General features: G+C 43.5%; 1 protein-coding gene across 2 annotated transcripts in view; it reads right to left on the bottom strand.

The window, feature by feature from the left end:
* Positions 1-23,977, bottom strand: part of TAF4 (TATA-box binding protein associated factor 4) — a 262,275-nt gene that overhangs the window by 115,572 nt on the left and 122,726 nt on the right. For both annotated transcript variants that reach the window (XM_069243139.1, XM_069243138.1), the window contains exon 3: positions 4,428-4,780. In XM_069243139.1, coding sequence (XP_069099240.1) covers positions 4,428-4,780 — 353 coding nt within the window. The remainder of the gene's footprint in view (positions 1-4,427; positions 4,781-23,977) is intronic.

Here is a 23,977-nt window from a genome sequence, read left to right on the forward strand (position 1 = left end):
TTGGGCAATCGGCAGGTAGCTATGGCATGTGGAAGGGGAGCACCCCCCACTGAAGACAAATGGTTTAAAGACTTGGTATCTTGCAGCTCAGACTCAGACATATACAGTAAACTGCTGTCTGTGGGGTCCCGACCCAAAGACATATGGGGCCTTCTGGGGACTTACCTTCTTGGGAGGGAGAGCAATGACAACAATGAAAAAGGGGACTTATGATACCATTGGAATACTGAGAACTGATCACTAGGAGGGGGAACTTAACTTAAAAGGCAATTAGTTAATGTATTAGGGCTAAAAAAAAAAAAAAGAAAAAAAAAATCAATACTGACAAGTGAGACTGTTCTACGGCTGTCTTTTATACCTGCTATAGAGCATTTATGACTTACACTTTGTTGAGGTTTGCTAGTCAGATGTCTATTGTGACTGTTACTGCGGTCAATTTTTGGATTGTACTCTAAAACTTGAAATTAAAACCTCGTTCTTTTCAAGGTTGAAGATGCAGACCGCAGATCCTAACAGAGCAACATGCACTCTTTGGGATTTCAGGACAGTGAGGAGATGACAATCCCAGAAATGTTTCTGGAACGTTGGACCAGAAAGTGACACAAACTGTAAGGCTGATGTCGAAATTGGGCTATTAGTTGTGAAGGATGTGAATCCTTCACAAGTAGCAGGTCCCAATTGTCTTATTACTGGGAACAAAGTATCTCCCATTGTAGCAGTCGACTCTTTCAGGGTTGGAATTATCTTTGGTGACACCCGCTCCCATTTGCAACCCAGGTGCAGTGTAACACACTAATTATCAGATGCAGATTCTCACCACCCCTCTCCTCCCCCCCTTTCCTGGTTCCTCCTGCCCCCACCCCTTTTTCATGTACTGGGACCAGGGACAATCACTAACCGCAGCATTTTTCGTGTGGGGAGGACTTTGTTCCTTCTGCTGAGAAGCAGAGTAATTAACTTGGCCCTTGGCCCAGAAGGGGGGAATAAAGGCCTGAATGTGATTGAGGTTAGCCAGAGAAATGCAACAAATTCTGCAGTCCTATAAGATCTGGATTTAGTGTGTTCAGGACTGCAATTTCAAACTATGCATGCATGTTTTACCCCCAGTTTAACACCTTGCTGGGCCCTGTAGGTCTAAGTGGAGTCAAACTGTTCTTTAGGACATATAATACAGTGAATGCCCCACAGATTTTCCTATGAGCCGTAAAGACATATCCTATAAATGACCTCTTATAGTTTAAGGCCTACCCCAGGCCAGTAGCAATCCTTGCAGAATCCTTTTAAGCCAGGCTACCTGTGCGCAATGACAGGCCAGCTCACAGCAGTGTCTCACAGGCACAGCCCACATTAGCAGGTGCACACATGAACATGTGTAACCAGAGCAGTGACTCTTACCCTAGCTTTGCAGCAGTGGCATAATCTTAAAAGGCATTTACTGGGGGTAAACACGTTCAGTTCAAATACCATGAATTTACATTGAGTGATAGTGAAATTCACACACAGTAAAGATCCAAAAGCCAGACATTCGAGAAAAAAAGTTTGTCCGACTAAGTTAAGCTACAGTCCATCATCGTGTTTCATTACAGAAAAGCTCCTTAGGGCTCTTGTGCATCCTTCTGCCTGCGCAGCCCAAAGTATTTACCACAAAAGTAGTTAAAAGTATACAGACTCCATCCTTTAATACACCAGGAGAATCGGAGATCCCAAGTTTGAAAATAATGGTGTTTTCAGATTACACTCAAATTTCAAAAGCTAAGACGTCCTTGCAGCCTGTGCAACAAAAACAGACAACAATAAATCTTAAACATGTATGCTGTTGTTTCCTGCTTAGTTAGGCGTCATTCAAGAAGGATGATTACGCTTTACATTCCTACATGAGGTTTGAGACAGTTAACCAGCCAACAGGCCAGAGAGGAATCCACAAATCAATTGTGACTTGTAAAAGAAACAAAAAAAACTGGAAGATGTCAGAAGGAAGACTACTACGTCCGTAAAGAAGGCAAAGACTGTGGCACATGGCCAGACAAAAACATGTTGGCCAGTTGACAAGACAACATAACAGTTCACGAGAAAAGTACAATATGGAACAGAACCAGTGCCCTATAAGGGTGACAGGATGTGCCCTTTGTAAGTTAAGAAACGAGAAAGATTATAATAATAATAAAGAGGGACATTTCCAATCGAAGATGTACCAGAAAGCCTGACGGGATTTACAACATAGGTTTGAAAGCAGAAACACTGCTTTCCACCCAATGAGAAAGGACATCCCTAAAACAAAGGTGGGACCAACCAAAAAACTGGGAAAAGACCGAATGTACCGGATGAGTCCTTACTTCCTTGTAGGGAATTGCCAAACCTAAAAAGATGGTTAAAAGCCTACACCAATTGCTTTGAAGGGCAGGAAACTGAAAATGACTCACACAAGAAAGGACCCTGTAAAGAGCAAATCTCCTAGGCGAAACGCCCATAAGCAGAGACAATAGACACCCCCTAAGAGGTTTCAGACCCAAACAGGGTCATTAAGAAACAATGGAAACTGTCCACAACAAGTGGAAATGGAACGCAACATCTACAGACGTAGGAACACCACAACGTGGGTGCTGGACAGTTTGAACATAATAAGAAAGATAATCCAAACCATGCCCCTCTGATTGTGGAATAGGAGGGTGGGATCCAGAAGACAGAGGGCATCAGAGACAGCCAACTCCATCAGTGCCGCTCCCGGCGTCAGAGTAGACATCTGCAGATGTCATGAGGGCGAGACCGGACATTGAAAGGTGCATCAGTTGACATCGGAGAAACCACAATCTGAGCGTCGAGCAAAGTCAACAGCACCACTACCATAGTCGGCAAGGAAGAACCTGACGCCAACAATGGAGCCGGTAGAGAAGAGTCAAGCATGGGAGGTGGAAGCCATAGGAGGCTGTGCACTGGTGCTGAATCGACTTCGCAGTCAGGGGGGCCCAACAGGCACAGAGGGCGAACCCGCCGGTGAAAATCCCATCAGGGCACCCTCCAACTCCTTGGGGCCCAATGGCGCGCAAGGGGAAGGGGTAGGCCCAAAAATGTTGCGCAGGGACGTGTAATAGTCCTGCATCCGAGCAAGAGTTGCCCCAGCACCAGGAAAAACTGGTCACTAAAAATCTCCCTGACTGCAGGGAGTAAGAGGGAAGGACCAGCACAGACACCTGTAAATCAGGCACTTTCAACCTTAGGCACATTTAACCACAGGCACTCAGCAGGAGAGGGCGAAGATAGAAATGTTAGGTCATCAGGGAAAGGTTGATGATGACGAACCATCTTTGTGCAGTCTGCGTTTGCAGAAGCTAGCCTTTTCCAAACTGACCTGATAGAGTCCAGACTCTCAATCAACAAGGGTTCTGAAATAGAACAACCCATCTACAAAATTCAGGTGAAGATGACAGATTTAACCTTTAGGAAAGAGTAGAGGCAATTCAAGGACCTTGTTGCCTTGCCACAAATATATTAAGAGTAAGATCTGAAGAGGCACTCACATTCAGCTTAGACTACAGATACGCATGAAGGTTCCACCCAACCTTCTAATGACATCAAAAACATGCAGGGAAAATCCTGGACATTAGGAATAAGTAGGACCCAGACTCCAAAAACAGATTTGGTGAACCTAAGCGGAAGTCCAGGGAACATCCCCTATGACAACCTTATCTTTCCTTTGAGGGGAATTTACTTAGAAAAGTAAAAAAGAAAAAAAACCAGAGAGAAACTCTGCATCCATGTGAAAAGGCATGAAAATAATGAGGAACCTACGTCAGGGTGTGGTGGGGGTAGGGGTGGGGGGTGGACAGACACCATATACAGCTCTTGATGTACCATCTGAGGCGGCATCAGAGTAGCGACACCACCTGTCGTAACAGGAGACATTTATTTACATTTTTCCCGCTCCAGGCGTGAGGATATTCTGGCGACGCGGAGTCTGCAGATAGTTATCCATCAGAAAATGTCCATTATCACAACAAGGTGAGACAAAGCATACAAACAAATCAGTAGTGAAAAATATAACGACAACAAATTTCATTATGTGATATTTGTTAGGGAAACAAAGACATTTTATATTGCATTAATTTGGAAATGGTCTACTGACAAACATTAACAGATAGGACTCATACAAATGTGTCTGGGTGATACCTCACCTTAACACTGACATAATTATCAAGACTTGCCAAGACCATGACAAGGCTCCAGTGCCAAAGTTACTAGGATTGAGTTAAAGACTAGCCAGACAATAGTTTGAATCACATAACATGTACATAAAGTCCTGGTTTAGTTAACTATCCAGCTTAGGTGGCCAGTCTTTGAGAAATAAAGTTCAAGAGTCAGCAACACACTCTTTATTCCCTCCCACTTGCAGAATGATCACATATCAACCCATACGAGCATATGACACTGACCTGTACATTGGAGATCTGCACCGGGGAAGCAGTAGTTGGCGTTGCAGGGCGTGGAGCCATTGCATTCTGCGACTGAGACTGTGCCTGAGCTTGCGCCTGTGCCTGAGCTTGAGCCTGGGCCTGAGCCTGAGCCTGGGCCTGAGCCTGAGCCTGAGCCTGGGCCTGAGCCTGAGCCTGGGCCTGAGCTTGGGCCTGAGCCTGAGCTTGGGCCTGAGCCTGAGCTTGGGCCTGAGCCTGAGCCTGAGCCTGAGCCTGGGCCTGAGCCTGAGCTTGAGCTTGAGCCTGCATCTGTGCCAAGGCTTGTTGGGGAATCATCAGTAACTGTCCATTCTCACTCCGTACAAGCACCATACCTTCGAAGAGAAAATAAAGTTACAAAAGTGAGGAACATTTTAGCACATTTGGATATAATCATGTCAAAGCAACATAGTTTCCCAAAAAACTTAAGATAAAGAACATTCAGTACATTTTTTATTTTGCACAGAAAAGAGATCGTTTTGCAATGTCACATACTTAGAATTTAAGAGAGATAAGTGCCCTTTCTGAAAGCTGATATTTGTTTTTCCTTATTGCTGTTCCTGAAATCTAAAAAATGCTTATTTACAATGGAAATTGGACCTTGGCAGCGCCTGGAAAAAACCTTGGCTCCAACTGTGGGAGTTGAGAAGGCATGGGCAACACAAGCTCTTTCAGAGCCTTACCCAACATCCCACCCCCACCAACAACTAGAAGACTCATTAGGATGTTGGATATGGACTTGGGGCCTTCTGGGAACGGACTGTGGTCTTAATTTCATATTGTAGCCTCATTCTTTCACACCAAAAAGGAAATTACCTGCACGTTTATGCGAATTTTCACAAAGTTACCTGAAAAGGACACCAGATATGCAAACAATAAAATTAAGACAACACTGCTCTAACACAACCTCTACAGAGAAGGTCATCACAAAGTACATAATGTTAGTTCTAAAACATTTTATTTGGATTGTGTTTGCTTTTCAGATACAATGCAAATATAAACGAAGAGCTCCACAGATCAAGTGTTAAAATACATTATTTCTTTAATTTAAATAGGACTCGTGCAGCGATTCGAGGAAGAGTCACATCCTGGGAAAAATAATCGGTTCTGCAATCGAAGTAGCCTGTAAGCTAGTACGCTCCCATGCACGCCAGGAAGACTTTAACAGCGAGTGGCTTTGCTTGTAACACAGGGGCCACACCTCTGCCACCCCTCAAGCCCCAAGCCATAAGTAGCCATAGCAGCCCATAAGTCTGCCCACAAGCCAGCAAACCTAAAGCGGCCCACAGCCAGACAACAACTACAGTGGAGACTGCAATGAACTACTGTCTCGAGTGGTGAAGGCGGGCAGGTGGTGGGGGTTGGGCCCACAAAGTATGAGAGGTGTGCACTTTCAGGTCTTCCACGTGTGACAGATGGGGAATTAGTCCTCCCACTGGCACCTCTCAGTCACTCATCCCTAAGAAACAACACCACTCAAAAGACATCAACAGAAGGGCAGAAACAAATAAATGATAAAGGGAGGTAGGAGGCTTTTACCGTGTGGGGGGAAAAGGAGTAAGTTTTCCCACAGCAAGGATTCTCAGGACTTCAGTTCCCAGCAGTCCCCTGGCCCTTTGTTGTGAGGATGAGAGGCCTACCGTCATCAGCGCACATAAGTAATTGAGGTCTCCCGTGGTCAAGGACAAGTTTGTCCACGTTCATCGGAGCCCAGGGGAGGCTTGCCTGGACCATTACCCTCGGATTTTTATTTTCAAGGTACTGTTGTCTACTTACTTATTTGCTTCCACCTTTTCAAGTCAGTGTGGTGGTTTGCTCCTTAACACAAGGGCTACATAGAAGGGGTGGTGTGGAGGGGTGTGTGTGTGAAAGGGGGGGGGGGGGTTTAAGGGTGTTGTTGGAACACTCTTGAGTGCTCAATTATACACGCAATATAAAAGCCTGCTAGCGGCTTGCCAGGGTAAGCCTTCTTTGTGTTATAATTTTAACACGGTTAAACGCACAGCCAGTGATACATCCAGCAGCAACTTCAACTGTTAAAAATACGTATTTGAATAAATACTGTAGAGGGTAGTGGCTGCTATTAGCAACAAAATTGCCCTCACTGAAAGAGGGTCATCTATGGGGCTGGGATACTCCTGTCACCAATTTGACCAGTAGCCTTTCAGCTTTGGTAACCCCTTTGATCATCTAGCCAGATCCAAGTTCTTTGCTGTTGCCGGTAGTCAACACTGCTAGCTCCAGATCTCCTGCTGCCAGGAGGAAAAAGTGGGGAACCAAGGATACTCTTGCCGAGGAGACAAGCCAGGTGGGATTTCTTACAGACCAAGCTCCTTCTATGTGACTGTTATAGGATTATTATTATTATTTTTTAAGGAAGAAAAAAAAAAATCGATTCTACACACAGAACTATCCTCGCTCATGGATCGTCCGAAAACTACTGAAAGCCAGCTTGAATCCCTCCCACATTCCCTTAGTACAGTTGTTTCTAGGTTACCTCCACTTAGGTCTGACATTGTCTGTTTCTGGTTTGGGAGACAAAGTTGCTGCTGCTTTGGTCCGTGTGTTTGCTCATTTTCATACAGTGGTCACAATCGGAGTCTGCAACCACCCTGCCCTTCATGTAAGGAGTGCTTGTATTTCTTTTCTGCCCTTGGCATCCCTATCTTTGCTGCAGCTGGTTTTCGAAAAGACTCATTCTTGCTCCATGACACTGGGCAGCATAAATAGAAATAAAATTACCTTAGAAACACTCTTTCTGGTGGATACTCTATCTAACCACAGATTGCTCAACCTGCAGAATGTTCCTCAGGCACCAGAATCAATCAGGAAGTGCTCACTGCAGTGCTCCCACATCGCTAGGTAGTGCTGTACTGCTCTGCGCTGGACTTTTTCCACCCCTGAAGAGGACCACATACAAGCCCAATCCCTACGTGTGGTTGTCAGTTTCTTGCTTTACTCTTTTTCTAACGTGTGACCTTTGTAGATGGGAAAATCAGGCCACTCCACAGAACAGAACATGAAGATGAAGAGGGGATGGTGGTGAGGAATCAGTGGTTAGGTAATCCAGTGATAGAGCAGTTACTGAAGTTGTCATTTTTCTTCTGCTGGATACTTCTAACTGCAGATTCCTCAGCTTTAGAAGAGATACCATATCAGTTTCCTCACCGCCACAACCCCAGCATGCGACTCCACCGCAAGGCAACCCCACCCCAAGGTAGAGAGGCTGTGGAGTGGCATCAGACCTAAATGTCCCACAGGACCAAACAGGCAAAATTACCTTTCCATCAGACCAGGCTATCAGCACATTACTGGTTTGTGAACATCTGCACAGATGCCCATGTGGAAAAGGTCCTCTGCATACCAATGCAGAGGTAGCAGCCATGGTGGAATGAGTCCTCAGTCCTTCAAAACGCTGTTTCTTGCCCAATGTGCAGCAGATCTTAATTTGGAGGCCTAGCCACATTGATAAAATCAGTTTCTGCAAGGTCTTATCTTTTGCCCCAAGAACCCCAGAAAAAAAGCCGATTGTTCATCCAAAAGTCTTTGGTATTATCGACATAAAAGCCTAAGACTCTTTTGTGATTCAAATAATGAAGTCTCTCTCTCCTCTTTTGAGGGGGGAGGCGGAGCAAAGAACAATGGGAGAGTGATGAAAGGCCAGTAAGAAAAAGTCACAACGTATGGCATAAATGCCACCGTGGTCCTTATCACTACTTCGAACAGGGAAATAAATGAATTAGGGTGGCTGCAGTGAGAGCCTAGAGCTCATTAATGCAAAATTCTGAAGTGATCAGACTGAGGAAGACTGTTTTAAGAGTAAGATGACGCAATGAGCACTTGAAGATGGTGCCCATGAGGGACGTCCGGACCAAATTAAGAAACTACTGCAGCATCATAAATGTTTTGAGAGAGAACATGTGTGTAAAACCTTTAATAAACATGCGCCTGCAGGTGATTACCGACTGGGTGGGGTGGGGGCTGGTTGGTCAGACCCCGCCTATCAACTAGAGCTTCTGACACTGGGCTTCCCCAGTTTGCTTGGGATGTTATATGGCAATCCCCGTGCCACGCAGGGTTCCGGAGGTGACTAGGGTGGTGTTGACGGGGTGGCGAGCCGCGCAGCAAGCGTCGGGATGGTGGCACCGTCTCACCCAGCAAACTCCACTGTGGAAGGGTTCATGGCTGAGGGGGGTCTCGGCGCTTCAGGGGTTTCACAAGTGGGACCTCATTGGGATTTTGTTGCTCGGTGACGTCTGTGCGTGTGAGCATATGCGGTCCTTCCAGGAACTCCAGCAGCACTTTTCACTCAACAGGACCCAGTTTCATAAGTACCTACAACTCCACCATGCACTGCAGGTACACATTCAAGGTAGGAACGGCTCTTCCAGAGTTCAGCCCGATTGAGGCCAAGACAGTAATGGGACATCTGGGAAGAGGGGGGAGTCTCGCGCATATACCGCAGGGTGACTGATAGTACTTCGCAGTCGCTTGCCAAGCTACGAGAACGGTGGGAGCAAGGGTGGGTCCGATGGAGGACGAGGACTGGAGGGACGCCCTGATGGCCCCAAGACTGTTGACCATGACTTCCCGTCTTAGAGTGGTGCAGACTTATTTTCTTCATGTGGCTTACCTCTCTCCCGAAAGGTTACACAGGGCGGGCCTTTGGTTGCAGGCTGACTGTCCTCAGTGTGCGGGCCCGAATGCCGATTTTTTTCATATGGTATGGGCATGCCCCTATATTGCAACTTACTGGCGAGCGGTGTTGGCAGAGATTTCCAGAGTCTTACAGGAGGAGATCGAGCCCGCCCCCTTGCCAATCCTATTGGGGGTGCTTGAGGGAGTGGGATCTAGCAGAGTGGATCGAGCCTTTGTGGGGATGGCTTGTTTGGTGGCCAAAAGGGACATTGCATCGAACTAGAGGGCGGAGACCGCTCCGACACTGGCGAAGTGGCACCGGGGGTTGACTGGTGCGCCTTCCAGGAAAAACTTGTCTATGAAGCAAGGGGATGTCCCACCAAGCATTGTAAAGTGTGGGGGAAAGGGTTGGGGTCCTGGGGGGATGGAGCCATGTGTGATTCCTCGGCATGAGGTGTGGGGCACGATTAGAAATTCAGGGTGGTCATAGGTTCTACGACCTTGCTATTGCTTTATAGCAGTGTAGTGCTCAGTCCATGGAGCGCAATTGTGACCTGCTGTGTTTTTATGTTTGCTAATAAAACTGTTTTAAAAAAGAATTTTTTTTTAAAAAGACCTTTAATAAACAGCATCACAAAACAAGACTTAAACAAGAGCGGTTGGTCCCAAAAAAAAAAAACATTTTTAAAAAAAACAAGGATCGACAATCTTCAATAATGCTTCCTGTAAACCCTTGCTGGACCAGAGACAAAACAAGCAATAAAACGCCTGACAGTTTGGCTTCTGAAATAGCCTGTTTTGTGAATCCCACAATATGCCACAAAAATTTTTCCCAGTATCAGACATATATGGATTTCATTAACTGGCATCAGGCTGCATGGATGACATTCACCATCTCCGGTGGAAGATCAAATGCAGTCAACTGCAGACACAATCTCCATGCATGGAGGTATGCATTCCACAGGTTATGGTGCAACGCCTTGCCCTGCTACTGTGACAGAACATCTGCCTGAAGAGGAGGCCTGTTTGGAGGGCAGATATTCATGTTCAGATATTCCAGCAATCACACTGTCCTAGCCAAATATGGAGTCACTAAAATTACTTTAACCTGGCTTTTCCTGTTGTTCAGAACTCTGGGCACGACAGGAAAGGGGTGAAAGGTATACAAGAGCCCCATGCTCCAAACTGGCTTGAATGTGTCTCCTAGATCGAGGGTTCAATTTAACTCCAATGAGCAAAAAGTTTTGGTACAGCATGTTAAACGGGTGGCTCTAAAACTCAGCCAGGATTCCCCATAATGTCAGAAGATGACCTGTGCCATCTCAGGGTGCAACTATCCTTTACGATCCACAAGGGGAGTGCCGGCTTAGCTTGTCTGCTCTGCCCTTTAAAGATTCCTCCAGGTGGTTCACAACCAGGGAGATGCCCTGAAGCTCCTGCCCACTCCAGAGGCACAGAGATTTTTGGCCCAGGATCCAAGACGCGACTCCACCCTGCCTGTTATAGTACCACATGACAGTGGTGTTTTCCTTGAGAATATGCACCAGCCTTCCCTTGATGGAAGGCAGGAAAGCCCACAGCCCAACAGATTTATGGGAGGTGGGCTTCCACAGCAACCTAAGCCTTCGGATCTCCCACTCTCGAAGATGGCCTCCCTAAACCAGCAGTGACACATCAATCACCTCTCGGTGGTGAAGGGAAAGGGTGTCTGCAGCTGGTTATATTTTGGTCAAACAGCCACTAATGCACATATAGGGGGTTATTCTAACTTTGGAGGAGTGTTAATCCGTCCCAAAAGTGACGGTAAAGTGACGGATATACCACCAGCCGTATTACGAGTTCCATAGGATATAATGGACTCGTAATACGGCTGGTGGTAAATCCGTCACTTTTCCGTCACTTTTGGGATGGATTAACACCTCCTCCAAAGTTAGAATAACCCCCATAGTGCGGTCTCTTCTGAAACATAAAAGACATTTGCCTTGTTTCCTTCGCGCTGGGTACACAGATTTCAGATCCTACTGCAGACCACACATAAACCATCTGGAAAAGTGAACAATCAGGATGCACGACGCCACCAGGCAAACGGTAGCAAGGCTGTCCTTACCAGCATCCAGGACATAGATGGACATCAGGAGAACAGCCCGAATAACCTGCACTATTTGCATTAGTGGAAAGACCTCGAATTGCACTGTGTCCAAGTTTTTATAAAAGGAAGTCTTCAAAAAGGAGTCAGGTGTGACTCTGGCTCGTTGGTCGACTACCACAATGATGTCAGGAGATTCACTGTAATCTAGAGCTGGTCTCTGATTAACAGTGGTGAGCTACCCTTCAGCAGACAGGGCAAAATCTAAAATATGAATACACCCTTCTCCTCTGTGAGGAAATAGGTGGTGTAACTATCCAACCTCTATTTCCAAGGCCATACCCTCTCAATGGACCCTTAGGAATGTGAACTTCCACCTCTTGCGCTAAAATGTGTAGGTGCTCCTAAGAGAACTACTCTGATATGGTGGTGAGGCTGCAGATGGTGGGAAAGAAATGGATCAGCATAGCCCTGCAGAACGATCAGGAAGAAACATCTGACAGATGTGATGGATTGCCACCTTAGGAGAAAATGTTAGATCCTGCCTCCTAGAAAGTGGTTGTGCACTGCTAAGGGCAATCTAAAGAGGCTTCAAGGCAGGGACCACAGGAGTGGGGACTAGAACCATCAGTTCCCCTGGTGACCTGCATGTCGCCTGCCTGAATCCCAGTATACTTCCAAAAAAGGGCTGAGGTGACTACAGCAGGAGCGAGGAGTGGGGCTGGCAGTGTCTACACACCAAACCTCTGGAATAGTTTCAGATGGACAAACTGCTGGAGGAATTGTATGGCAGGGGTCAAAAACCCAAAGAGCACATGGTGGCATGGCTTTCCTTGCACCCCTCAAGGGTGGAACAAGCCTTTTCCCACAAAGGCAGGCTTCATCAAAATACATACCCACGAGGGAAGCCTGCACATTGGCAGAAAAGCTAACAGATCTCATCCATGCATGGTGACAGTACCACACTAGTGCAGACTGCTTGCCACAAGCCATCAGTATCATCCATATCAGAGTGAAGTACATATCTAGTTCGATACTAAAAGTTTTGAGTCAACAAGACCTTAAACCCTTCCGGGATCCCCAGCAAGAACTCACTGATCATTTACCCGAGGGAGTGTGCATACTAGTATAGAAGGCAATTGGAACTGAGTAATCTCCAGTCTGGGCTGGCCGAAGATAAAATACATTTCTCAAACACCCCCTTCCTTTTAGACTTCCTATCAGGGAATTTAGTGGGAAACAACTTAGGATTGATCTTGCTGGTGGAAGGCTGGACTACCAAACTCTCTGGAGTAGGATGCGTAGTAAGAAATTCTAGGTTGTCCAGTGCCAGTGGGGTTTTGCCACCTGCCTGTTCACTCGCAGGCCTGAACAAGGTTTAGTGTGGAGGGAAAAAAAACATACATTTTACCCAGTAGTGAACCGTTAACAATCCCCAACAATATTTGTGCTGTGAGACAAACACTGGAATGTTGGTGCTCCGGGCTTTTACCAGCCATTAGAAGCCCAGAGCACTCCACTGTCTTCACTGGTGTTCCCAAAGTTCCAAAGTTCTACTGCTTGATGATGCTTGCTTGGGTTTTGAGACACATTGTGACATTCATTCACTGGATGCTTCCTTGTAAGAGGAAATCAGCATTCTGTGTGGAATGCTTGGAGTGTAGGGTCGAACTAATGCTTTTCCTCAAAAGAACCCTGAAGCAGGTGAGGACAGATGGGGCAAGGGTAGAGGGGTAGTGTTGTGTTTTTTTGTGTGTTTTTTTTTTAGATTAAGACAACTGATGCCAGTAGCCTTGCTGTGCACTTCTGATAGAACACTTGTGTTCTGCAATAGCCTGATAGATTTGATTGAATGGATTTGTTTGCATAAGAGAAATGAACAAACGTCAACTGTGAATCTGCCAAGTGCAAAACCAACATACCTCACTCGAAACATAGAAATAAACACTGTTTAGGTTACATATATAAAAAGTGAGGGGAAATACATCTTTCAAGCCTACACCACGTGCCCATTCCAAGTAACTCACTTCCACACTTTATTAAGACACCTCACGTAGCGAAATCATGAGGAGAATGAAAGAACTTCAGACTTGTATTCACAGGTCAGTATAACAAAAGTAACCATAGCTGTGCTCAACTGAAAGTCCTCTGCATTTGAGAATAAGATCCTGTACAAAGCAATAAAGCAATAAATTCAATGATCATGAAGTGTGATAAGTAACCTTTAACTTTTTACCATCACGTTGGTAAAGTTGATGTGTTTTTCTTTGGTAAGTGCTTCTACAGGAGTCCTCATTTCATTCAGTCATGGCAGCAGTGACCTTTCACTGCACCAGAGCCTTTTACTTAGGCTGAATTGTGATGTCACTACCAGCTTTCAAAAACAGGCCAACCTGTGGTATGTGATTTGAGCACTAGGTTCCAAATCTTTTTGTGGGGTATCCTAGAAATGCATTTGTCCTGTTTAAAAAAAAAAAATCAACTTTTCCTGTTTCTGCAGTACAGCATGGTGACAAATTATAGAAGTGTTATTAGATCATAGCTCTGAAAAATAACCTCTCACATAATGCTATGGCTCAAGCTATGTCTAGATATACATTCACTAAGGGGCTGGAAATAGGGAAGAACCAATAGTTCCATGGTTGGAATGTCCAGGGCCTATGCACACTCAAACATATGATGGTGTTCACATATTCCTCTCAATTCTATTACTACACTAAAAAAGTTTAAAATGTACTCCTGAAAAGGCCAAGGGAACAACTTTTTCCAGGAAGAAGGGAAGCAGATTTTGCAGGAGTAATGATTTCCAGGCCAACGTATGTAAAAGCTTGTGAATTCCTCAACATCTACAGTCAGTCTGCATCAGTGCATGGACATACCAGTAGGTGTACTTTTGAGACTTGCTGTAAGAATTTTCACACCATTTATTTCTATGTAGCCCATAATAGATTCAAATTGATTCTCAATTATTAGTATTAAAAAAAATATATATATATATATATATATATATATATATATATATATATATATATATATATATATATAATTCAAACATTTATTTACAAAAATGGATCAGAAAATGATAGTTAAAGCTCATTGTAGTTTAGAATATTGTTTTTCAAGGTGAACATTTTTGTGAATATTTTATTTTGTAAGCACAGTAACCAATCCTGCTTTTACACTTCTGAATGTACTGCTTTTAATTAGGAAGCATTGTGGGAGTTCCAAATTCTAACATTTGGCCAATATGCACACATTCTACTGAAAAAACTGTCGGAGGAGCAAGCTGAGCTTACAGCTAACAGTTTTTCATTATAGTGCTCATCCCAAAAGTAAAGGCACTGCATTATTAATAAATATATTTACAGCTTTGTACATGAGATACACATTGGGTCTTAGTAGCAGAAAATCCACTTTCACAGTGATACTGGGATACTGTAAACTTGCAGCTGAGGAGTTTGTGCTGCAGAGGATTGAAGTTACTTGTTTGGTGGAAAGAATGTCATGAGCATCAGGCAATAGTAATGGCACATACTGTAGACCCAACCTCGCCTATCACTTAGCTGTGCATAATCATCCATGCATCCGCAATACCCCCAAACTATCTTACCTGCATACTCTTCACATACCAAGCATTTTTCAATAGGGTCACATCCGCCATCCATCCTGTTGCACATAGACCCTTATGATTTCATTACAAGACCAGAGGCTATCATTATGCATTAAAACCTTTAATGCCAAATCAAGCAGCAGTAACAGAACTTTCCAGAATAGAATTTCAAAACACAAGTCTATGAACAGAATTCTCTTCTTCTTAATTCCTGCTCCAGCACAGATAAGTAGTAGTTAATTTATTTGGTTCATTAGATCATTGTTTCCTATTTGTTTGAAAAGTGCATATTTCCAATTTTTGAAAATGTGTTTGCCATTACAATGTATGCTTGAGTATTTGGTATTTTAAGTTTTTACGTTTATTACACTGCGATACTCTTTAGGATTGTATTTTGCCATTTACAGGCCATATAACATTTGAAGTTTTTCTGTTGGCTGACAGTCTTTTGGCATGTGCGCATTATATGAGCGTAATGTGATTAGGCTGATCGCGCAGCGGTGGCAGTTTTACCTGTTCCGAGGTCGCTTGCTCAACTGTTGTACCACGGCTCACGAGGTCATCAGTGGCGGCTTTGTTGATTGGGAAAAGGAGTATTAATTTAATTAAGGGTAGGGATCCATTGTATGCATTTGTTTTTTCTTGCTGTTTTGTAGATTTAGAGATTCAAGGAAAAGGGGTTAGCAGTAATCTGCTCTTAGTATTCCAAGAATTGGCGGCCATTTGGATTGGGGCAGAAAGCATTTGTCTCTTTGTACATACGGCAGCACTAATTCAGTCATTTGTTTTCTTTCTCTTTTGTTATAGATTGTGCTTTTCACTTAAAAGGGAGTTAGTGGATATTTGTTTTTGTGTGCTTAGTGTTTTGGGGAGTATTTGTTTTAAATATTCAAAAGGTCCAGTTCAGATCTGGATGCAGTGGAGATTTCTCAGGGTACCTTGAATGAGGAAATTGTTTAAAAAATGAATTCAGTCAGAGCTGAAAAGTTGTTTGCAGGTGTCTATTGAGAAGATTATGACATTCAATAGGAAGAGAAAAGGTTTGGATAATGAATGTTGGTCTCTTCATCAGAAAGAGTCAGATAATGCAAATAAGGAAGGAAAAAAATAAACAAAAAACGAAAATTATGAATGAGGAGCCTAAGGGCACAAGTACACTGGTTGGTCAAAGCACCAACAGGAGCGGCACACAGGAAAGGTGTCCAAAGCAGCACAAAAAGAGAAGACGTCCTTGACAGCGCAAAAGAGATGATTAAAGAAGAAAATTAGTTGAATTCTGAGCTAGAGAAAGTTGATGAGTTTGTTGATGAATATGCCCTGAATTTAGACAATGCAGATGGGGATAATCATGTCTGGTTGGATAATGATGAAGGTCCTTCTACATCTTCAAAGGATATAATTAAGAATTCCCTTGGGGAAGATATGTTTTCAACTTATGATATACAGCACCCTAGGAGTGCAGACTGGTGGCCATTAGAGCATGTGGCGCAGTTTATTAGAAAACGGATAAGGACTCCTTTAGAAAAGGAGGTAAGGAGGATCTTAAAAGCTGAGAGTGCCAGACCGGTATTGAAGGGTAAGGTATGTGTTTCTCTAAATTTGGACCCTGAGTTAACGTTTCTGTTTAAAATAGGCAGAGACCCTTGGAGGGGTCTAGAGAGATCACTTAAGCAAGTGTGGGATAAGGTTTTGGATGTTTTGGGACCTTTGGCCTGAACTCTGAATATGGCTGAAGAAGCTTATTTGAATGATACAGCTTTGGAATTAGATTTGGTTACAGGTGGGAGTCGGAGAGCTCCTATTTCAATGGGGAATGCAAATGCAGCATTGAATGCTACGAGGCGGAAAGCTATTTTAATGAAGATCAGTCCGAAATTAAGTGATTTGTCCACTAAAAAAAGACAGTGATGGCGCAAGAGGATTGTTGTTTGGTAAGCAATTGGTCAAGAATATTGGAAAGTATGCCTCCACATTCACTGCTTTAGATAAAGCACAGTAAAATATGAGCAGATTGTTTTGTGGGGTGTTTTTGGAAGGTCAAGCAGATGGGGACTTTCTGCCGGCCGGGGTTTTCAAAGGTCCCACTATGGTCAAAGAAGTGGAAGAACATATCAGGGATGTGCAGGCTCCAATTTCTATCCACAAAGAGGAAGAGGTCAGCATGAAACAACAGGCAGGGCTCGAGGACAAACTTCATCAGGATTTCAAGGTGAGTACAATGATTACTTCTATTTCCCCCCCCCCCCCCCACCCTCCCCAAAGAAAGATAGGAGGTTGTTTAAGTTTAAAAAAAAAAAAGTGGGAGAAAATTACACAGGCCACTTGGGTGATATATTTTATTAGACACACCCTTCCAATGGCCAAGAGAGTTGTTTTTCAACAAGTAACAGGAATTGACAGTGGAAGGCGAGATGTTAAGTTTGATGTGCCAATAATAAGGGAGAAGGTTGTGTTCATAAGTACCCTTTCCCTAGTGGAGAAAAAAAAAAGAGAAAAGCTGGAGGTCAGTAATACATTTACAGACATTTCAAGATGGAAGGAACCCATCTACTAAGAGACATGCTTTTAAAGGAACGATTGGTTAGTGAAGTTTTAGCTCAAAGATGCTTACTTTACTATTCCGATGTTCGTGCTTCACCAAGGTCATGAGAGTTTTTTTTGGGGGGGGGGGGGGTTGGGAGGTGGCCTGCAATGAATTGTTTGTTTGGGCAATATTTTGATAATGTTCCAGAGTCCAAATCGGGGAGGGGGGCTGCAAATAATTGTTTGGGCAGTATTTTGATATTGTTCCAGAGTCTGAATCAGCTGATCACAGATTTACAGATGACAAGGGGTCTTTTAAAGTCCTTGGGTTTCATTGTGAACCTAGATAAATCGGTACTGACTCCAGCTCAAACTTTAGAGCTTAGGGGGTTTTCATTAAACACTGTGCAGGTGATGTTATGTTTACCCAAAAATAAGGTATTGAAGATAAAGGAGATTTGTTGTGTATTGAGGAAGGATGTTTTAATGTTGAGAGAGCTAGAGAGTGAGTCAGGTTTGTTTTCTTCAATTCAGGCAGTGTTCCCGGGTCCCTTGCAGTATCGAGCTCTACGGAGAGTGAAGGCAAAAGCACTTCAATCAGGTCTGTGGTATGGAGACAAGATAACTTTAGATGGACAGGTGAAAGAGGAATAATTCAGTGGCTGAACGATCTGGACTCCTGGAATGGTCAAGCAATTTTTGGATGTATTCCAGATTTTGTTACGGAACGAGACACAAGTCTGTCTGGTTGCAGTTCCCAGTTCAAAGCTCAGGAAACTGGTGGTTTATGGTCAGTTCGAGAGAGGAATCTACATATAAATTGTTTAGAAATGATGGCAGCTTTGTATGCGATCATGAGTTTCAAAGGTGTTTTGGAGAACAGTGCAGTACAGGTGAAGATGGACAACGTTTCTGCAGTGTCTTATATAAATTGCTTAGAGGGTTCTTGGTCTTATGCCCTTTCAGATTGAGCAAAATAAATTTGGATTCTCTGTTTAGAGCAGAAGATAAGCCTGAAAGCGGAATAGTTGCCTGGGAAGGACAATGTTTCTGCGGATTGGAATTCAAGATTTTTGAGAGATTTTCCAGATTGGAAGTTTTTGCAGAGATTATTTTTTGAAGATAAACAAGCTTTGAGGTAGATCTTTTTGCAAGCAGATTGACTTTCCAGATCAAGAAGCATTTCAGTTGGCTTCCGGCTCTGGAGGCATTGGCAGCGGATGCTTTTGAGCAAGACTGGATGATGTTGAAAGGTTATGCGTTTCCACCATTTGTGATGATTCAGAAGGTCGTGCAGAAGGTGAGGAGAGAAGGATGTCTATTGATTCTATAGACTGTTTTGGGTGTCCCAGGCGTGGTTTCCAATGTTATTGAAACAGGCATGCAAAATTCCTTTTTATTTGTCAGCAAGAGTAGGTATTTTGGGAAATTTGGATGGAGAAGAGCATCCTTTGGTAGAGACAGGAGTTTCAAACCTTCTTGCTTGGAAGGTGTCAGGAAATCTTCAGAAGTGTCAAACCTTCGGGAAAAGCTGAAGAGCTACTTAAGGAATCTTGGGGCCAGGGACTAGACATAGATACATAAGTATTTGGAATAAATGGGTTTGTTGGTGCCTGGAAAGGGGTCTGGACTCCATGGAGATAGCTGTAGTGAATTTCATAGATGAGTTACTTGAAAAAGGTATTAGTTCTAGAACAATTAATTGTTATAGGGCTGCAATTTCGGCAGACCATAAGCTTGTGGATGGTCATGGTGTAGGTTCTAACATTTTCGTTTGTAGGATAAAGAAGAGTATTGGGTTAAAGAGACCGCCTGTGACAAAGTACAAGTTTTTATGGGATGTAAACAAAGTACTTTATTTGTTCCTTGGCCTGGTACTAGGTTTTCAGAGATTAAGAAGTTGACAATTAAATTAGCTTTGCTGTTGTGTTTGATTTCCTGTCGTAGGGTATCGGACGTAAAGGCTTTGTAGGTAATACATTTTATGATCCTTTTGGTGTGACGTGTGAGATAACAAGGAGAACAAAGTCTATATCAGAAAGTATTTTTTAGCCAAAATATCATTAATGTACAGAACTTTGTATGGTAAGTTGTTTAAAAGCATATGAATCAAGAACTCGGGAGTCCAGACCTGATGGGGCAAATCAATTGCTGATCTAATTTGTGAAGTCTTTTAAAGCAGTATCAATGGTAACTATTGCAAGGTGGGTTAGGTGGACGATGCAAGAGGCAGGTATTGATTTGAAGATTTATTTTGCCACATTCTATGAGAGGGGCCATGGCCAGTTAGGTTATTTTGGAAAACTGGCAGATTAGAGGATATCTTGAGAGCGGGTGATTGGGCAAATGCTGAAACATTTGTGAAGCATTATTGCAAACCTCTTGAGCATATGTCTGATGTGGTGTTTGATTACTTCCAACATGCATAATGATAGCCTCTGGTCTTGTAAAGAAATAACGATTCTCAAAGTGTAATGTATAGAGAATGTAGATTTCATTAAAGACACAGAGGCTAGCATTATCCCACCCTCCGCTCCCTTTTTGGGGCATAAAAGTGAACATTGAAATTAAAAATTAAAAATAAAAAAATAATAAAATAAAAAAAAGGAGAAAAAGGTGGATTTGGGATTTGAAGGATTTTTGTGGTATGCTGGGAAGAACGTATATTAGGAGAAAGGTTAATCATTTTGTTGAAAATGTTCAAGAATTATGGTATACGGTTGTATGTGATGTTTGTTTTTATCCTAAGGTAATGGTAATTTAATGTTGAGATTTTAAATGTGGATGATTTTAATGTGGATGATTCTTTTGTAGCGAACAATCAATAACACATTAAAGATGGGTGCATGAATAGAGATCGGGATCCTTTGGAATGGATGTCGGATTACGATCAAAAGAGGAAAAGAATTCTGTTCATAGACTTCTTATTCTATTCTGGAACGTTTTATGTTTTTTCTTTTAAAGACTGCTGCTTGGAGTGGCATTTTAATGCATAATGCTAGCCTCTGTGTCTTTAATAAAATCTAGATTCTCTATACATTACACTTTGAGGTTGCTGGGTCAGACCAGTGGGAAAGCGATTTTCCAATCAGATTTGTAGAGCGCTACTTATCACTCTTGGCTGTATCCAGGCACTGCAGGCTCCAGCTGATTAGCCAATTAGCCAGGTCTTCAGGGACTTTTGGAACTCTGGAAGAGATTAGGAGGTCGGCAGATGTAAGGGTGGTTTGTTTCATGTCTTTGCTGCTAGGTAGGAGAAGGAGCGACCTTCGCATCCCATACGTCAGATGCGGGAGAGTGAGGGTCAGAGAAAGGAACACCGAGTGGAGCTTTCTGGTCGGCTGATGGAAGATCATGAGGCAGTTCAAGTAAGCAGGTTTGCAGTTGTATAGGACCTTGTATGAATGGGCCAGGAGCTTAAACTTGCATCTTTCCTGTACAGGAAGCCAGTGGAATTCCCTGAAGTAGGGGGTGATGTGGGTTCATCGAGGCAGATCCATGAGGAGTCTGACTGCAGCATTCCGTATAATCTGTAGTACATGTCAGGGGTGAGCTGAGATACCTGCAAGGAGTGTGTTGGCACAGTCCAATCGGTGAGAGATGAGGGCCTGGGTGACGGTGCATCTGAAGCTTTGGGACAGCCATTTGAATATCTTACAACGCATGCAGAGGATAAAAAAGCAGGAGGCGGCAAGGTGGTCAGTGGGTGAGGTAGTAGGTCCGAGTTCTGGGGCCACCAGGATCAGTCCCGTGGAGAGCTTTTGCTTCTGGAAAAAAAAAACAATCAGTATCTCCAACTCATCCGCGTTGGGCTTCGAGTAGTTGCCCTTCATCCAGTTAGCAACACCTGTCAGGCAGTTGTGGAAGCTGGTCTTGGTGTAAGTGGTATCTTCGGAGAGGATGTGTTGTGTCGTCTGCAGAGGATAGGATGTTGAGTCTGTGGTATTTGGCAATGCTGGCCAGAGGTGTCATAAGTGTCTAATTCAGTGGGGATAGGCAACGATCCTTGAGGTACTCTACAGATTATTTATTTGGGTTCAGCGGTGAAGGGATTGAGTACATTTTGTGTTCTTCCAGTGAGGAAAGAGGCGATCCATCCGGGGCGGCTCCTTCGAAGCTTATGTTGTGCATCCCTGTGATGTGTGTGGTGGGAGACTACATCAAAGGCTGCCAAGAGGTCTAGGAGGATCAGAACAGCCGTCTCTCCTCGGCAGAGTAAGGCTTGGATGTTGTCAGTAGCTGTGATGAGGGCTGTCTTGGTGCTGTGCTTGCTGCAGAATCCTGATTGGAAGGAGTATAAAGCAGGTTTTGTTCCAGATCTGAGGAGAATTGTTGGTTGATTTATTTTTTATTTTTTTAATACTTTGGCTGGGAACAGGAGCAGGGAATTAGCTGGTAGTTGTTCAGTTTGCTGGGGTCTGCCAATGGTTTCTTTAGTGGGGCGTTGTGTGGAGGGCTGACTCAACACTACTCTAAGCATTTTTTCTCAATCTGCTCTTAGTACTTCCTTCCAACCCCATTCAGCCACCATCTTCTTTCTGCACCCCACAACAGCCTTCAAATTCACATATCTCCAACCAGTCACACCCACTGCTACTTTACCCACTCTAGTTCCACACTACAAGACCTTCTTGAGCTCAGCCCTTATCTTCTCAATTCGTATTCTCCTCACTGTCAAACGCACACTGATTTCCACATAGCTTACAAGTTTCACCAACCCTTCATCACACTATCCCCTCCACCTAACACGATACAGCAACTGCATCCTACTTGTATTATTCCACCCATCTAACTTGTACCTTGCCATCAACCTAAACTGTTCCACCACTATATCAATCCATGTCAAGGTAGGTAATACACCATTATTCACTCAGTAAACATATGCTGTTGTCTGCTACCCTCTACATGCACCATACAGGCCATCAAATCCAACTGCAAAATCTGGGATCCACCTACAATCGTTATGGCCAACCAATGAATCAACAATACACATTCATGGGAAGCAGCCCTACATACCACTCAGCAATCCATCTATGAAAAGGCCCTGCTACAATACACACTACTCGCACACTGCAAACCAAGATCACCCTACCAACTTTGTCTGAACGACATTTGCTGATCAGCCTAAAGCACCAACTACAATGAACTATTTCCCTCTACATTCTCTTCACAAACGTCAGCTTGCTATGGACTTTACTAACCTGGTTTTCAGTTAAATCACAAACGCCTGCAGAAAATACTGGCCTCGTTCCAAATAAAACCCAGCACACATTCACACATTCGCATTGCTCCTCTCTCCTTTCTATAGTTTGAGAAACATTTACAACAATTCCAAATATTCCAATAAAATTCACCTACCTCCTATAAACCCTATGCGACAGGTAGCACACAACAGATCAGCCATGTTCACCAAGATCTGGAGTTTCCTTCCACATCTCTACACAAACCTTCTTCAACAACCCCTGATGAACACCCATTTTTTTCAATTATTTGGTTTGAAAACATACTTTTTTCCACCAAATGGTTCACATGAGAACTAGAAATGAAAAAAATTAAATCTAAAATATTGTGAAATAAAAAAAGGCAAAACAGGTCAATAGAAAGCAGGACTGGAAGGAATGCTCAGAAAGAGTTCAGAGCTATTGGACAGTTTGTGGATACTGGGGAGTAGCCTCATTGACAAGAATAAAGTGCAACACCTACAGCCAACTAATTTGAAAAAAAATCCAAATCAATTGCATTTTTTCACACTAACTGCATTTAAATAGGTTCATTTGAAAGGTGTTTTTCAAGCCAAATGACAAACAAGCGTAGGATCCTGGCATCCAGGCAAGCTTTTGTTTTCTCTCTCAATTTACCAATTCGAGATGGATTAGAAAATAAAAAAAATGTGTTCAATGCACTTGTTATGGCCTGGCTTGACAGCGCAACTGTCACCAGACCATTATGTGTGCATCATTTGAGAAGGAATTTTGCTCTACTCACATACTAGGAGCCAGAAGTATATATTTTGATTAGCCAGACGTTGTGCGATACCACAAAAGTGCTTCCCCTCTAAACAGCTGTAATAATTTTATTTATCCAGCTGCCTGAGCTTCAACTTTCAGCAGCACACAAATGAATAGCATTGTAAAGCTATTAAAATGTCTTAACTAAATCATTTATGGCGTTTTTCTCTGGCCCAGGCATCGATGGCAGGAGGGCAATCATTAACCTACATGTATTTTTAGGTCTGGTTGTCAGTGCAACTGTCGCCTGGCCTTTTAGCCTACACCAATATTACTATACAGTTCTATGCTTCCAGAAAAATACTTATGTATTCCCATGCTATCAGCTTGTAATACTTCACATGTCAAATCTAATAGCTTTGCCTATGCGTATTTGAAATAGCATTTGTTTAAAAAAGAAAAACACACAGGGGAGTGGATTAAGGAGCGGCGGAGGACAAGGTAACACTCACAGAGGGATTTCTGAAGTGAAGGGTGTGAGTGGGAGAGAGAAGAACAAGTGACAGGCAACAACGGGAAAGCACAGACAAGAGAGCTGGGGGTGAGGAAACACACACAAAGGAGGGCAGGAGATGCAAGAAAGCTTGGACAACGGAGGGCAGAGTAGCGAAGAATCTTAGACAATGGTGAGCAGAGGGGCGAGACAGCTTGGACAACGGTGGGCAGG

Source organism: Pleurodeles waltl, chromosome 7, assembly GCF_031143425.1.
Source record: "Pleurodeles waltl isolate 20211129_DDA chromosome 7, aPleWal1.hap1.20221129, whole genome shotgun sequence".
In the NCBI taxonomy this organism is placed as follows: Eukaryota; Metazoa; Chordata; class Amphibia; order Caudata; family Salamandridae; genus Pleurodeles; species Pleurodeles waltl.